Here is a 13,951-nt window from a genome sequence, read left to right as displayed (position 1 = left end):
CCCCAAGCGCATTCCCCCCCCTTCCAGCCGCTCCCCTCCCTCCCAGCAAGCGCACGCTGCATTGCCTGGAGAGTCAAGAGGACTAGTGCCTTGCTCCCCGGGCAGGGAGCAGCGCTGGCGGCAGGCTGAGTAGAGGAGGGGCCCGTAGAAGCTCAGCCCCCCACACGCTCGCGTGGGGAGAAGGGCCTCTTCGCAGTGCCCCCTGAGAGGTGTAGACCTGCTGCTGCAGACCCAGAGAAATGCCCGCTTTACACCGGCTCCTACGGAGTGCCTCAGTGTCCGGACTGCCAATGAGTGAGGGGGATGCCCTTGGGCCGCTCTCTCATTGGCATGCTAGGGAAGCCCCCCCCCCCCCCCCCCCGAGAAAACCTTCACTGCAAAGACAGGAGTGTGGTCCATTCTGCTAGTCCATTCCATGCACTGGCAGAAAACAGGCAAGGACCAATTCCGAAACAGAACAGTGATGTTCTGAAAGCATGGTTTCCACTCATTTCCTATGCTGAGGCACTTCAAACATTTTTGGGACTGGGTAAAACGAGGATCCATGAAATCAAAAAGGGATCCCCATGATTTCATACGATTTTTAAACCCACAAACCACCAATCACAGCGCACATCTGCTTCCATGGACTGAAGCAGAAAGATCACGGATCCGCCACTCGTGGGCGCAGCCACGGCGCAAAGCCCAGGAAACCTCTGTTATTCACATGTCTAGAAGAACTTAGTAATGCTTTAGCGTAACTTTTATATATTCAAGTAAGGTACACGAGGAAATAATGGGAGAGTTAACACTTCAGTTTTAATTTAGTTTAGTTTTTTTTAGTTTAGCTTTAAACTGCAAGTAATAAACAGGAGAAAGTTGGCAGGAGGAGTTATAAAATAAAACCTGAAATAGATTTCAATTTACAATTTTGTCTGTAGTGATGTTTGTCTGTTGGGATTTGCTTGGTTACCCACTGGGATGCTTCGGACCCATTTGGTGCAGGTTCTGAGGTTAAACTACCAAATTTACAAGGAGGAGGAGGAGGAAAGCAGCACGGGACCTCACCAGAAAGCCAGTCAGCCTCCGGATTTCTTTGCAGCCCATTGCAGGGAGTAAGAGGTCTCCCCCCCCACACACACATACACTTTTCCTGGGCATAGTGTTGGGGACATTCCTGGAGGTGCCTTAGGAGGACTACGAGGCAACGCTAGTGGCCTGGCTAGCACTCCAAGGGAACTGACTGGGCACTGTATGAGATGTCCTCTAATCCAGGGCTGGACAGAGAGTGGATCTCAGGTGCTTTGGACTGCAACTCCCAGCATTCCGGAGCATTGGCCATGCTGGCAGGGGCTTCTGGGAGCTGATGTCCCAAACATCTGGAGATCTGCTTTCTGCCCACCCCTGCAAATCTTCTGAGCAGAAAATTCACAGCCCCACAATGTCCAAAATTTCTGCCACAGCGTTGGAAAGGCTGCTCTAGCACCAAAGCAGAATCTGCCAGGATGTCGCAGCATCTTGTACAGACCAAAAGTTTGCCTGCAAACCACAACTGAGACCACAGGATGAACTGGATTTCCAGCTTCTAGATTGTACCGATTCAGACATCTGCAGTGCTGGAGGGAATCAGGATGCATGTGGGGAGGGCACAAAGTAACAATTTGGCGCATGGCTTGTTCATGGCGGATCATGGGGAATGAGACTCCTGAAGGCAGATTTTTTTTAAAAAAGAAAAATAACTGCCTTCAATTATGTGGCAAAAAGTGGTCCAGCTAATTAAGCGGTGCCTTATGAAGAAAATGCTACAGGTGGAAATTGGTAAAATAGATTTGGGGTTTGATCCGCAAATGTGCTCTGTGATATGATGGTGTTTGGGGTATGTTTCTTGTAAAAAGCGTGAGGATCCCTGCCGAGAATGCCTATTTTCCCGTGGAGGGAGATGTGCTGTCTGACTGAACGGTGGATTTGGGGGTGTCCCCTTTCAAACGTTATGTTCTGTGCTTCTCACACGAAGATTCACATAGGTCAAGAGAGTCAACGCTGTGGCACATGATGGGAGGCCCATCAAAACGAAAGCTGCCGGAACACCCCCACCAACACAACGGCGGCCCCCTCCAAAGGCGGGGTTCCTCTCCCTCCGCGTTTCTCAACCCAGCTAGCCTCACGGAGGGTGGAACGAAGGGTCGTTGAATCAGAGAGAACAGTTCCGTGGGCAGAAAGAAGGGTTTGGCGGTTCTGTCTGCAGCTGGGAAAAGAAAGGCAGCCCCGGGGAGACAGCAGCTGAGCGGAGGCATGGGGCAGTAAGTGCGGAGGTGCTCAGAGGGTCATCTTGCGCTCAGCTGGGCTTACTCAGGAGTAAGTGTCAGTGTAGTGGGGCTACAAGGGTAACTTCATAGAATCATAGAATTGTAGGGTTGGAAGGGGCCTACAAGGCCATCGCGTCCAACCCCCTGCTCAATGCAGGAATCCAAGTCAGAGCATCCCTGACAAATGGCTGTCCAGCCTCGTCTTGAAGGCCTCCAGTGTGGGAGAGCCCACCGCCTCCCCAGGTAATTGGTTCCATTGTCGTATTGCTCTTACAGTCAGGAAGTTTTTCCTGATGTTCAGCCGGAATCTGGCTTCCTGTAACTTGAGCCCATTATTCCGTGTCCTGCATTCTGGGATGATCAAGAAGAGATCCTGGCCTTCTTCTCTGTGACAACCTTTCAAGTACGTGAAGAGTGCTATCATATCTCCCCTCAGTCTTCTCTTCTCAAGGCTAAACATGCCCAGTTCTTCCAGTCTCTCTTCATAGGGCTTTGTTTCCAGTCCCCTGATCATCTTTGTTGCCCTCCTCTGAACCCTCTCCAGTTTGTCTGCATCCTTCTTAAAAGTGTGGTGCCCAGAACTGGACACAGTACTCCAGATGAGGCCTAACCAGTGCTGAGTAGAGGGGAACTAGTACTTCCCGGGATTTGGAAGCTATGCTTCTATTAATGCAGCCCAAAATAGCATTTGCCTTTTTTGCAGCCACATCACATTGTTGGCTCATATTCAGCTTGTGATCAACAACAATTCCAAGATCCTTCCCGCTTGTAGTGTGGTTGAGCCACATATCCCCCATCTTGTAACTGTGCATTTGGTTTCTTTTTCCTAGTGCAGAACTTGGCATTTATCCCTATTAAATTTCATTCTGTTGTTTTCTGCACAGCGCTCCAGTCTATCCAGATCACTTTGAATTCTGTTTCTGTCTTCCAAAGTATTAGCTATCCCGCCCAATTTTGTGTCATCTGCAAATCTGATCAGCATTCCCTGCACCTCCTCCTCCAAGTCATTAATAAAAATGTTGAAGAGCACTGGGCCCAGGACTGAGCCCTGCGGTACCCCACTCGTTACCTCTCCCCAGTTTGAGAAGGTCCCATTGATAAGCGCTCTTTGAGTCCAATTCTGTAGCCAACTGTGGATCCACTGGATCGTTGTTTCATCTAACCCGCTTTGAGCTAGTTTGCTCATCAGGATATCATGGGGCACTTTGTCGAAAGCTTTGCTGAAGTCGAGGTATATGATGTCTACAGCATTCCCACGGTCTACAAGGGAGGTGACTTGATCAAAAAATGAGATCAGATTTGTCTGGCAGGACTTGTTTTTGACAAATCCATGTTGGCTTCGAGTAATCACGGCATTGTTGTCAAGGTGCTTCCAGATGGATTCCTTTATCATCTGCTCCAGACTTTTCCCAGGGATGGATGTCAGACTGAGTGGTCTGTAGTTCCCAGGTTCCTCCTTTTTACCCTTTTTGAAGATAGGGACAACATTAGCCCTCCTCCAGTCATCTGGCACTTCCCCCGTCCTCCATGATTTCTCAAAGAGAATAGACAGCAATTCTGAGAGTTCTTCTGCCAGTTCCTTTATTACTCTAGGATGCAGTTCATCTGGCCCTGGAGGTTTGAACTCATTCAAAGTCATTAGGTGTTCCTTGACCAGATGCCTATCGATCTCAAGCTGCAATCCTGCCCCTTCAGCCTGTACTTTGCCTTTGCCAGGGGGTCATAGACCCTCTTTTGGGAGAAGAGTGAGCCAAAGTAGGAATTGAGCACCTCTGCCTTTTCTTTGCCACTTCTTTTTGCCCACCGCGGTTTATTCGGAAGGAAGGGAGATGGTCTTCATTGGGTCATTCCCCACTCAGCCCGAACCTGGTGGGGCTTATTCGGGAGTATAGGGCGGGTGGACCTGACGCGAACCCTACCAGGTCTCTGGGTGGGGAGAGAGACACACACACCTGCTGGCAATGGAACCCGCCAGGTCCAGCAACTGAGCAGAGGGGTGGGGTAGTGAGTGCAGTGGGGCCCAAAGGATGGGGGGGGGGGCGGGTCATCTTGGCTTATTTGGAAGGAAGGGAGATGGTGTTCATTCGGTCCTTTTCCGCTTGGCTCTGTTACCGGTTGGGCTTACTCAGGAGTAAGTGTCAGTGTGACAGCATTCAGAGGATTGTGTTTGGGGTGGGGGGGGGTCAGGCCTGTGTTGTTGTTGTTTATTCAGTCAGTCGCTTCCGACTCTTCGTGACTTCATGGACCAGCCCACACCAGAGCTTTCTGTTGGCCATCGCCACACCCAGCTTCCCCAAGGTCGAGTCTGTCACCTCCAGAATATCATCCATCCACCTTGCCCTTGGTCGGCCCGTCGGCCCCTCTTCCTTTTGCCTTCCACTTCCCCTAGCATCAGCATCTTCTCCAGGGTATCCTGTCTTCTCATGATGTGGCCAAAGTACTTCAGTTTTGCCTTTCATATCATCCCCTCAAGTGAGCAGTCTGGCTTTCTTTCCTGGAGTATGGACTGGTTTGATCTTCTTGCAGTCCATGGCACTCTCAGAATTTTCCTCCAGCACCACAGTTCAAAAGCATCTATCTTCCTTCGCTCAGCCTTCCTTATGGTCCAGCTCTTGCAGCCATAGGTTACTATGGGGAATACCATTGCTTGAACTATGCGGACCTTTGTTGTCAGTGTGATGTCTCTGCTCTTCACTATTTTATCAAGATTTGTCATTGCTCTCCTCCCAAGAAGTAAACGTCTTTTGATTTCCTGGCTGCAGCAGCGTCTGCAGTAATCTTTGCACCTAGAAAGACAAAGTCTGTCACTGCCTCCATGTTTTCTCCCTCTATTTGCCAGTTATCAGTCAAGCTGGTTGCCATAATCTTGGTTTTTTTGAGGTTTAACTGCAACCCAGCTTTTGCACTTTCTTCTTTCACCTTCGTCATGAGGTTCCTCAGCTCCTCCTCGCTTTCAGCCATCAAAGTGGTATCATCTGCATATCTGAGATAGTTAATGTTTCTTCCAGCGATTTTAACTCCAGCCTTGGCTTCATCAAGCCCAGCATGTCACATGATGTGTTCTGCGTACAGGTTGAAATAGGTAGGGTGAGAGTATACAACCCTGCCGTACTCCTTCCCCAATCTTAAACCAGTCCGTTGATCCGTGGTCTGTTCTTACCGTTGCTACTTGGTCATTATACAGATTCCTCAGGAGGCAGACAAGATGACTTGGTATCCCCATACCACCAAGAACTTGCCACAATTTGTTATGATCCACACAATCAAAGGTTTTAGAATAGTCAATAAAACAGAAATAGGTGTTTTTCTGAAACTCCCTGGCTTTCTCCATTATCCAGCAGATATTGGCAATTTGGTCTCTAGTTCCTCTGCCTTTTCTAAACCCAGCTTGTACATCTGGCAATTCTTGTTCCATGAATTGCTGGAGTCTACCTTGCAAGATCTTGAGCATTACCTTACTGGCATGTGAAATAAGTGCCATTGTTCAATAGTTTGAACATTCTTTGGTGCTTCCCTTTTTTGGTATGGGGATATAAGCTGATTTTTTCCAATCTGTTGCCCATTCTTGTGTTTTCCAAATTTGCTGGCATATGGCATGCTTCACCTTGACAGCATCATCTTGCAAGATTTTAAACAGTTCAGCTGGGATACCGTCATCTCCTGCTGCCTTGTTATTAGCAATGCTTCTTAAGGTCCATTCAACCTCACTCTTCAGGATGTCTGGCTCTAGCTCACTGACCACACCATCAAATCTATCCCCGATATTATTATCCTTCCTATACAGATCTTCTGTATATTCTTGCCACCTTTTCTTGATCTCTTCTGCTTGTGTTAGGTCCTTGCCATCTTTGTTTTTGATCATACCCATTTTTGCCTGGAATTTACCTCCGACGTTTCTAATTTTCTGGAAGTGGTCTCTTGTCCTTCCTATTCTATTACCTTCTTCCGCTTCCTCGCATTGCTTGTTTAAAAATAATTCCTTATCTCTACTGGCTAACCTCTGGAATTTTGCATTTAATTGGGCATATCTCCCCCTATCACTGTTGCCTTTTGCTTCCCTTCTTTCTTGGGCTGCTTCCAGAGTCTCAGCAGACAGCCATCTTGCCTTCTGGGTTTTCTTTTTCTTTGGGACGTTTTTTGTTGCCGCCTCCTGAACAATGTTGCGAACTTCTGTCCATAGTTCTTCCGGGACCCTATCTACTAAATCTAGTCCCTTAAATCTATTCTTCACCTCCACTGCATATTCATTAGGAATATTCGTGAGCTCATATCTAACTGATCTGTGGGTCTTCCCTATTCTCTTTAGTCTGATTCTAAATGGTGCAATAAGAAGTTCGTGATCTGAACTACAATCAGCTCCAGGTCTTGTTTTTACCAACTGCATAGATGTCCGCCACCTTTGGCTACAAAGGATGTAGTCAATCTGATTTCGGTGTCGACTGTCTGGTGAAGTCCATGTATAAAGTCGTCTCTTAGGTTGTTGGAAGAGAGTGTTTGTTATGCACAGTGAGGTGTCTTGGCAAAATTCTATCAGCCTATGTCCTGCTTCATTTTGTTCTCCCAGACCATGCTTGCCTGTAATTCCAGGTGTCGTTTGACTACCCACCTTAGCATTCCAGTCTCCTGTAATGAAAACAACATCTTTTTTTGGCGTACTATCCAGTAGATGCTGCAGATCCTCATAGAACTGATCTACTTTTGCTTCTTCAGCATCTGTGGTTGGGATGTATATTTGGATCACTGTGATGTTAAATGGCTTACCCTGAATTTGAATTGAGATCATTCTGTCATTTTTTGGATTGTATCCAAGCACTGCCTTAGCCACTTTATTATTAATTATGAAGGCTACTCCATTTCTTCTGTGGTCCTCTTGTCCACAGTAGTAGATCTGGTGGTCATTTGATGTGAAGTGGCCCATTCCAGTCCATTTCAGTTCACTGACACCCAAAATGTCTGTATTTAATCTTGACCTCTCCCCAGTAACCACATCCAATTTGCCCTGGCTCATAGATCTTACATTCCAGTTTCCAATGGTGTGTTGATCTTTAGAACATCGGATTTGTCGTTTACCATCAGCTGCTAGCCGTCCTTTCGGCTTTGAGCTAGCTGCGTCATCACATCTGGGGCTAGTGGAACTTATCCTCAGTTCCTCCCCAGTAGCTTTTTGACCATCTTCCGACCTGGGAGTCGCATCTTCCGATGGTATACTGACATATCTCTGGTTGTATTGATCCATTTAGTTTTCATGGCAAGAATACTGGGATGGGTTGCCATTTCCTTCCCCAGGTTTGTATTTAGCCTGACCTCTCTGCCATGACCTTCCCGTCTTGGGTGTCCCTTCACGGTTTCAGGCCTGTAGCCAACCTAAAAGTTTTGAGGGGGCTGTAAAAAAAAGTAGGGGGCAGTTCATCTGGATAGCAGGCCTTTTAAAGACAAAATTGTAAACTGTTTTTTAATTGTTTGTAAAAAAAATTAGGGGGGCAGAACAAATTTAGAGGGGCAGCCCCTCCAGGTACAGGTATGGGGGGTGTTTCTGCTCATCTCGGATCATTTGGGGGGAAGTGAGACGGTGTTCATTGGCAGCCTTCTCCCTAAGTTCCATCCCAGTTGGGCTTACTCAGGAGTAGGCGCGTCCCGATCCGGGCTGCTGCGTGTGGCGGCGCTTTTCTGGTCAGGGCCGGTCGCTCATTACCCAAGAGGAGCCGCCCCGCCCCCCCGGATGCTGCCTTTCCCGGGGCAGGAGCGCTCGGGCCGCGCCGCTCAGGGCCCCCCCGCCGCCTTTGCGCCACATCCCCTCCGTCCTGCCTGCCCGCCCGCTTGCGCGCTGGGGAGCGTGTTGAAGAGCGAGCCTGCGCGCGCTCCTGTGAAAGGAGTCTGCCCAGGATTTTTGGGGGACCTCCGGCTCTGGGCCGGAGTGCGATGCGAGAACATCGCCTTCTCTTCCTTACTTCGGAGTCAACGTTAGCGTGGGGGCGCGCAGAGCGGCCTTCCTTCCTTCCTTCCTTCCTTCCTTAATCTCTGCACGGAGAACGACCAGAGGGAATCCGGGCGCTTCTGCCCCGCGCAGGCGAGCCAAGGGAAGCGCGCGCGGCGCAGCACAGCTGCCCAGGGGGCTTGCGCACCAGCGGGTCATTTTCTGTTCGGCTCGGATCGCGGCTGGGCTTGCCGGGGGGCGTCAGCGCGACGCCGCTCAGCGGGGTTCGCTGGTCTTCTTGGTTTGTTTGGTAATTTGTTCATTGGGTCATTTTCTGCTGGGCGCCGATCCTGCTCGGGGTTACTTTGGAGTAAGCGTCTGCGCTACGGCGCTCAGAGGGCGGTGCGTTGGTTTTTTGTTTGCTCGTTTTGCTTATCTGGGTGTTCTTGGGCGTAAATGTGGAGGGCCTCTTTCCGCTTGGCTCAGATCCCGGTTGGGCTTACTCGGGGCTGAGTGCGAGTGCAGCAGAAGACCATACATGCACGTGCTTTTTTAGCTGCCTGCCCCGGCGGCGAGAGCATGGGCGTGCATCTCCACGAGAGTCGCTCCCTGCGCGTGCGGAGCTGATCTTGGCCGCCTGTGTAAGAAACCTCCCCGGATCTGCACTGCTAAGGACTCCTCCTGCCCCGCTCCACCCGCGGGTCCAAATATTCTAAACCTGCCGGCACACGCCCTGAGCTCAAGCAAGCCACGGCGGACCGCTTTGGTGGCGCAAACCAGGTCATTGACTGGCAGGGGCGCTCCAGGCGTTTTTCCAGCCCCACCTGGAGATTTGGGGATTGAACCCGGGACCCTCTGCATGCAAAGCAGTTGACTCGCCCCAGAGCTGTGGACCCTCCTCCCCAGTAGTGCAGTGGCAAATTCAGAAGTACAGGGGCCCTTCGTGACAGTCAGCCACGCTCCTTCTACGACTGTACAACCTTGTAAGATACACAGCCTTCAACTGGGATCCAAAAACAGTGCAGCGGAGAGGAAGGCAGGGGTATTTCAATTGGACGTCCAAGAAAAAATGCAGGGGTGTTAAAATCTCTTTCACTCACTCACCCACATTTTAGGTTTTCAAAATATGATACTCTATGGAAGCTTCACCGTTGCTCAGCGGCAGGGAAGGGGAGGAGATGGCTGGAAGAGCCTGGCCCACAGCAGTAGGCTGGGAGTGGGAGGGACCTGGCTGAGACCTGGCTCTTAAAAAAGTCCGGAGTCTTTGTCCCTGTGAGGCCCCCCACCACTACACCCCTGCTCCTCCCAGGAGCCGCTAGTTCCTAAAAGGATCAGCGGGCTTTGGGTGGGGGGAATAGAAGATGATAGGCTTTAATTATTAACTGTATGTATATCCTGCTTTCTTGCAAGGATCCCAAGGCAGCAGTCTTCCTTTATCAATAGGCCTTTAGCCTGAGCCAGCAGGGCTCCTCTTGTGCTAACAGGAGCATGACATACTGCAACATTTTGTGGCAGGTCCCACTTGTAAATCTATAAAGGGCACAGAAAGGAACATGTATTGTACCCTTTGCAGACATGGCTAACAGGATCACATTTTTTCTGCAGGAAAGGAATGGGATCCTCTGTGGCACCAGAAATGGAGGCATTTGCACAAAATGAGGAGGGACATGGAAACCCTGCTGGAGAAATAGAGAGGGGAGAACGTGGTGGTAAGAGAATTTCCTCTCTGCTGTGAAGCAGGGAGATGGGAGCTGAAGTCCCCTGGAGAGCTGGAAGCGCTGTCTTGAGCACACATCGAAAGAACCAAGCGGCAGTCTCTCCTTTTAACTGGGGCCCTGCTCCAGTTGTCCCATGGGCGATGATGCGGCGAACTGCTAGCGCTTAAGGCACGGGCATTGAAGCTCAGGCATTTGGGCCAAATCCCCCCTTTCCAGGGTCCTCAGATGGCCCTGCCCTCTTCCCTTTTCACAAATTGTTTGGTGGTTTCCCAGTTTTTGACTGACTAATTTCTGTTGTATGTGGAAGAGTCCAGGAAATGGGCTGTCCATGATGGACGGTGAAATTCTGTGTGTATGTGTGTGGGTGTGTGGCATCAACACAGTCAAACATGCTACCACCTTCTGGCACCCACTACACCAGTTTTCCCAAACTGGCGTCCCCAGATGTGTTGGACTACTACTTCCATCTTTCTCTAACCTAAGGACACCTTTGTCCACAATAATGAATAGGCATTGAAGGTGCCAGAGATCTGTGGGATGTTCTCTCTCTCTCTCACCCACCCACCCCTGCTCAGGGGTATCAGAATTTACAAAATGACTCCAATATCACCTATATTAAGTAGGGCTGTGCCCCCAGTTTCACTTTGGATGCTGCTCTGGATCTTCCAAAGTGGGCCTGCTTCACTTCAGACTGATTCAGACAACATCGGCTTCAACTCGGATCTGAATCTGAAGCGAGATTCGGACATCCGAATCACTCATTTTTGATGTTTTCCCATTGACTTGCAGTCACTTCAAACTGATTCAGACAACATCCGCTTCGACTCAGATCTGAATCTGAAGCGAGATTCGGACATCCGAATCATTCATTTTTGATGTTTTCCCATTGACTTGCATGGGAAAACACAAATGGCCACACCTTTTTCAATTTTCATGATGCGTACATGAAATCTGGCGAACTCTCAGCCACCATGGACCAGTGTCCACCTGCCAAAATTCAGGCAATTTGGCTCAGTAGTTTTTGTGCTAGGTGCAGGTGAAATGTCAGTTTTTCTACAAAAACTCTCAAAGCAAAGAGCTGTAGTTTTTCACTGCTTGCACAGAAGTGCATGACATTTGGGGAACTCTCAGCCCCCATGGAGGGGATCCCACCTGCCAAATGTCAGTCAGTTTGGTCCAGTAGTTTCTATGCTAGGTGCAGGTGAAATGTGCTGTTCTCAGAAAGTCAAACTAAATTCAGAAGGGATAATGAGTTAGGTCAGGTGTGTTGAAGTGGAGGAGGTCACTATCCCTAATCTCTGCTGGAGGTTTCTTTGAAGTGCAAACAACCCCTTTCACCTAGTACTTCCTTCCTATTCAGAAGAATCACAGGCTCAGGCTCTCTTTGACTGAATACACACATTACCTGGCAGGCAGGCTGGCAGAGTTGTTTGTATTTATAGTAATGTGCTTCCCCCCGCCCCAGCACACACAAAATGAATATTTTATAGGTTTTTTATATCTTAATAAATTGGTGTTTTTAGCCACACCACACGTGCCAAATTTCAGACAGTTTTTAATTTAAAAAAAGATGCAACTGAACTGAAGGAACTGAGAGCGTAGCAAGTGCACATCATTATTCAGTTTATATTTATATGTGCAGTTGGTGAGAAGCTAATACAGTAAATGTTTGTTTTTCAATTAATCTAGAAAAGAGAGTTGAATGGAGAAGGAATGGGTAGGAAAGAAGAAGCTGCAAAACCCCCCCCCCCAATATCTAACCAAACTTAACACACACGGTTTTCTCAGGAGCCAAACAAACCACCCAGCTCTCACAATTAACAATAATTAAGGGGGGTGGGAGCTAAAGAACAAGCCAAGGAGAAGCTAACTAATACAGTAAAATGTTTGTCTTTCAATTAATGATCTAGATAAGAAAGAAGAGTTGAATGGAGAAGGAATGGGTAGGAAAGAATAAGAATAAGCTGCATGCACCCCCCCCCCCCAACTTAAGAAACAAACGCAGTTGTAACCCAAACAACCCTCTTGCTCTCAGGCAATGAACAAATGCAGGCTTTCACCAAAATATATGCAGTATTCCCCCCCACCCCCACCACTGTCACTGATTGGACACTGCTGGGTTAAGTTCAGTCCTAATTTGGCCATTCACCCAAGTTCACTCCCTCCTCCTCCTCTTGTTCCCCCCCACTCCCTGATCTTTCATACGTTGATACATTTTGGAGCCAGTGTGTCCGGGCTGCTCAGAACACACCAGAAGAGCTCCAAATATACAAGGCAAACTGAGGTGCCTCGCAGGTGACCCGCTTCACTTTGGGGTGCCTCAGTGCTGTTCTGATCTGCCTACTATCATGCTGAGGCACCTCTGAATCAGCCCGCTTTGCTTTGTTATTCGGGCTTTGGACCAAAATGGTGTACAGCCCCAATATTAAGTAATATGTTTTTTCTTTCACTTTTAGCTGCTATCTGGAAAATAGTCTGTGCACTGATCCTGATCTTTGTCCCTGGCATGTTCTGCGGCATGTATTTTGCCATCTATCTGCATGGTGAGTTCTGCATTCAGTTCTTTTTGGCATCTGGGCTGGATGTGGGCCAATAAACTGAAGCTAAACCCTGGCAAAAAGGAAGCCCTGTGGGTGATTGGTTCCCAAGTCCAGGAGCTAGGCCCATTGCCTGTTCTGGATGGGGTTGCACTCCATCTGAAAGACCAGGTCCGTATTCTGGGGTTACTCTTAGATCCATCGTTGCCACTGCAGGCCCAAGTGGATGTTTTGGATGTCTTGGGCTACATTGCAGAGGGAGGCGATCACCCTTTCCAGTTTGCATCGCTTGCTTACTCTTCCTCTGTCTGAGGTGTCTGCTAAGGAGGGGGCTGAACACATCTGCTGAAAATAATCTGATTGTCTCTCCACTCTTTCTCTTTGTCCCTTTCTGCCTCAGCTCCAAGTTCCTCGCCCTCTGCATATGTGGGTCTCTTCACTCTGGTTAGAACCCTCGCGTATGTCTTCGCTTGCAGTGGCTACTTCGAACGTGTGCCTTTCCTATCTGTTTTTTTCAAACCTTCTCTATTGCAAGGAAGGAGCAGTGTCAGAATATGCCCACGGAGAAGACGGAGTCAAGCCAACAGAAAAGACGGGGTGATGCTTGAGAGGTAACCCATGGAAGGGAAGACGGGACAGTTCGGAAGCGGTTTTGAAGAATGGGGGAGAGTCATTTTGACCGATAGTGGCGAATACTTTGGGAAAGTAATGCCCAGGCTGAAGAGGGAAAGGGGTTACTTGAGAACAGGTTGGGAAACTATCGTTCAAAAGTGGACTATCGTTGACTTTGTTATATAACATAATGAAATGCTGACTCTCTACTGGGGTGGTTTTTGTTCCAGGTTCCCCATTAGAGGCCTGCAGGGATGACTTTTTCCCCCATGATGGTTGGTGGGCCTTCTTCATCTCAATACTCTAGGGTATATAATGGGTCACTTTCCTTTGTGAGTCCATAGCTGGAGACTGCAATACTGGATGGCATGCCCCTGCTGCTTTGAGCCTACAGTCAACATGTGAGGCCCTCCTCCAATTGTGGAACACTCTCCGCAGGGAGAAGTTCCTGGCACCAACATTGTCATCTTTTTGGTACCAGTAGGCTTTCCTCTATTCCCAGCTGTTCTGAATTTTCCTCTATGCCTACTCCTTGCATTGTATTGTTCATTTTATTGTTCGTTGTCATTGTGGCTTCTTTTCCTTCCTTGATCGTGCGAACCCAGCCACTTTTTAACGTGGAGTTAAATTTGTGAATTGCCTAGAGAGCTTTGGCTATTGGACGGTACAGAGATGTAGTGAGTGAATGAATGAATGATACATTTTGCTTCCAGTTCAGGTCTTCCAGGACAAAGGAAAAGAGCTCTATAAACTGCTACCTTGGTGTCACTCTTACCTAAGGGCATATTTGTTTATTCTTTGTTGTTCAAATGTATATGCCACTTCTCACAAAGTATCGAGGCAGTGAACATCAAATACAATGCAATAAAAAGAACCATACATACA

The 13,951-nt window shown here is 48.6% G+C and overlaps 1 protein-coding gene across 6 annotated transcripts in view; it reads left to right on the top strand.

The window, feature by feature from the left end:
- Window positions 1–13,951, top strand: part of LOC146335184 (uncharacterized) — a 16,683-nt gene extending 2,732 nt beyond the window's left edge. The window contains exons 1-5 of one of the 6 annotated variants that reach the window (XM_084821760.1): window positions 8,010–8,509; window positions 9,805–9,908; window positions 12,374–12,460; window positions 12,855–13,065; window positions 13,297–13,951. In XM_084821760.1, the coding sequence (XP_084677886.1) occupies window positions 9,812–9,908; window positions 12,374–12,460; window positions 12,855–13,065; window positions 13,297–13,324 (423 nt within the window). In that variant the 5' untranslated portion in view covers window positions 8,010–8,509; window positions 9,805–9,811 and the 3' untranslated portion in view covers window positions 13,325–13,951. Of the gene's footprint in view, window positions 1–8,009; window positions 8,510–8,667; window positions 8,980–9,804; window positions 9,909–12,373; window positions 12,461–12,854; window positions 13,066–13,296 lie in introns of those variants that run through there. The other 5 variants (XM_084821762.1, XM_084821765.1, XM_084821763.1 and 2 more) reach the window with 5 other exon arrangements.

Source organism: Heloderma suspectum, chromosome 15, assembly GCF_057233095.1.
Source record: "Heloderma suspectum isolate Gila_16-S chromosome 15, 16-S_ref, whole genome shotgun sequence".
In the NCBI taxonomy this organism is placed as follows: Eukaryota; Metazoa; Chordata; class Lepidosauria; order Squamata; family Helodermatidae; genus Heloderma; species Heloderma suspectum.
The sequence above is the reverse complement of the archived record's forward strand: the minus strand, read 5'-3'. Positions and strand labels throughout refer to the sequence as shown.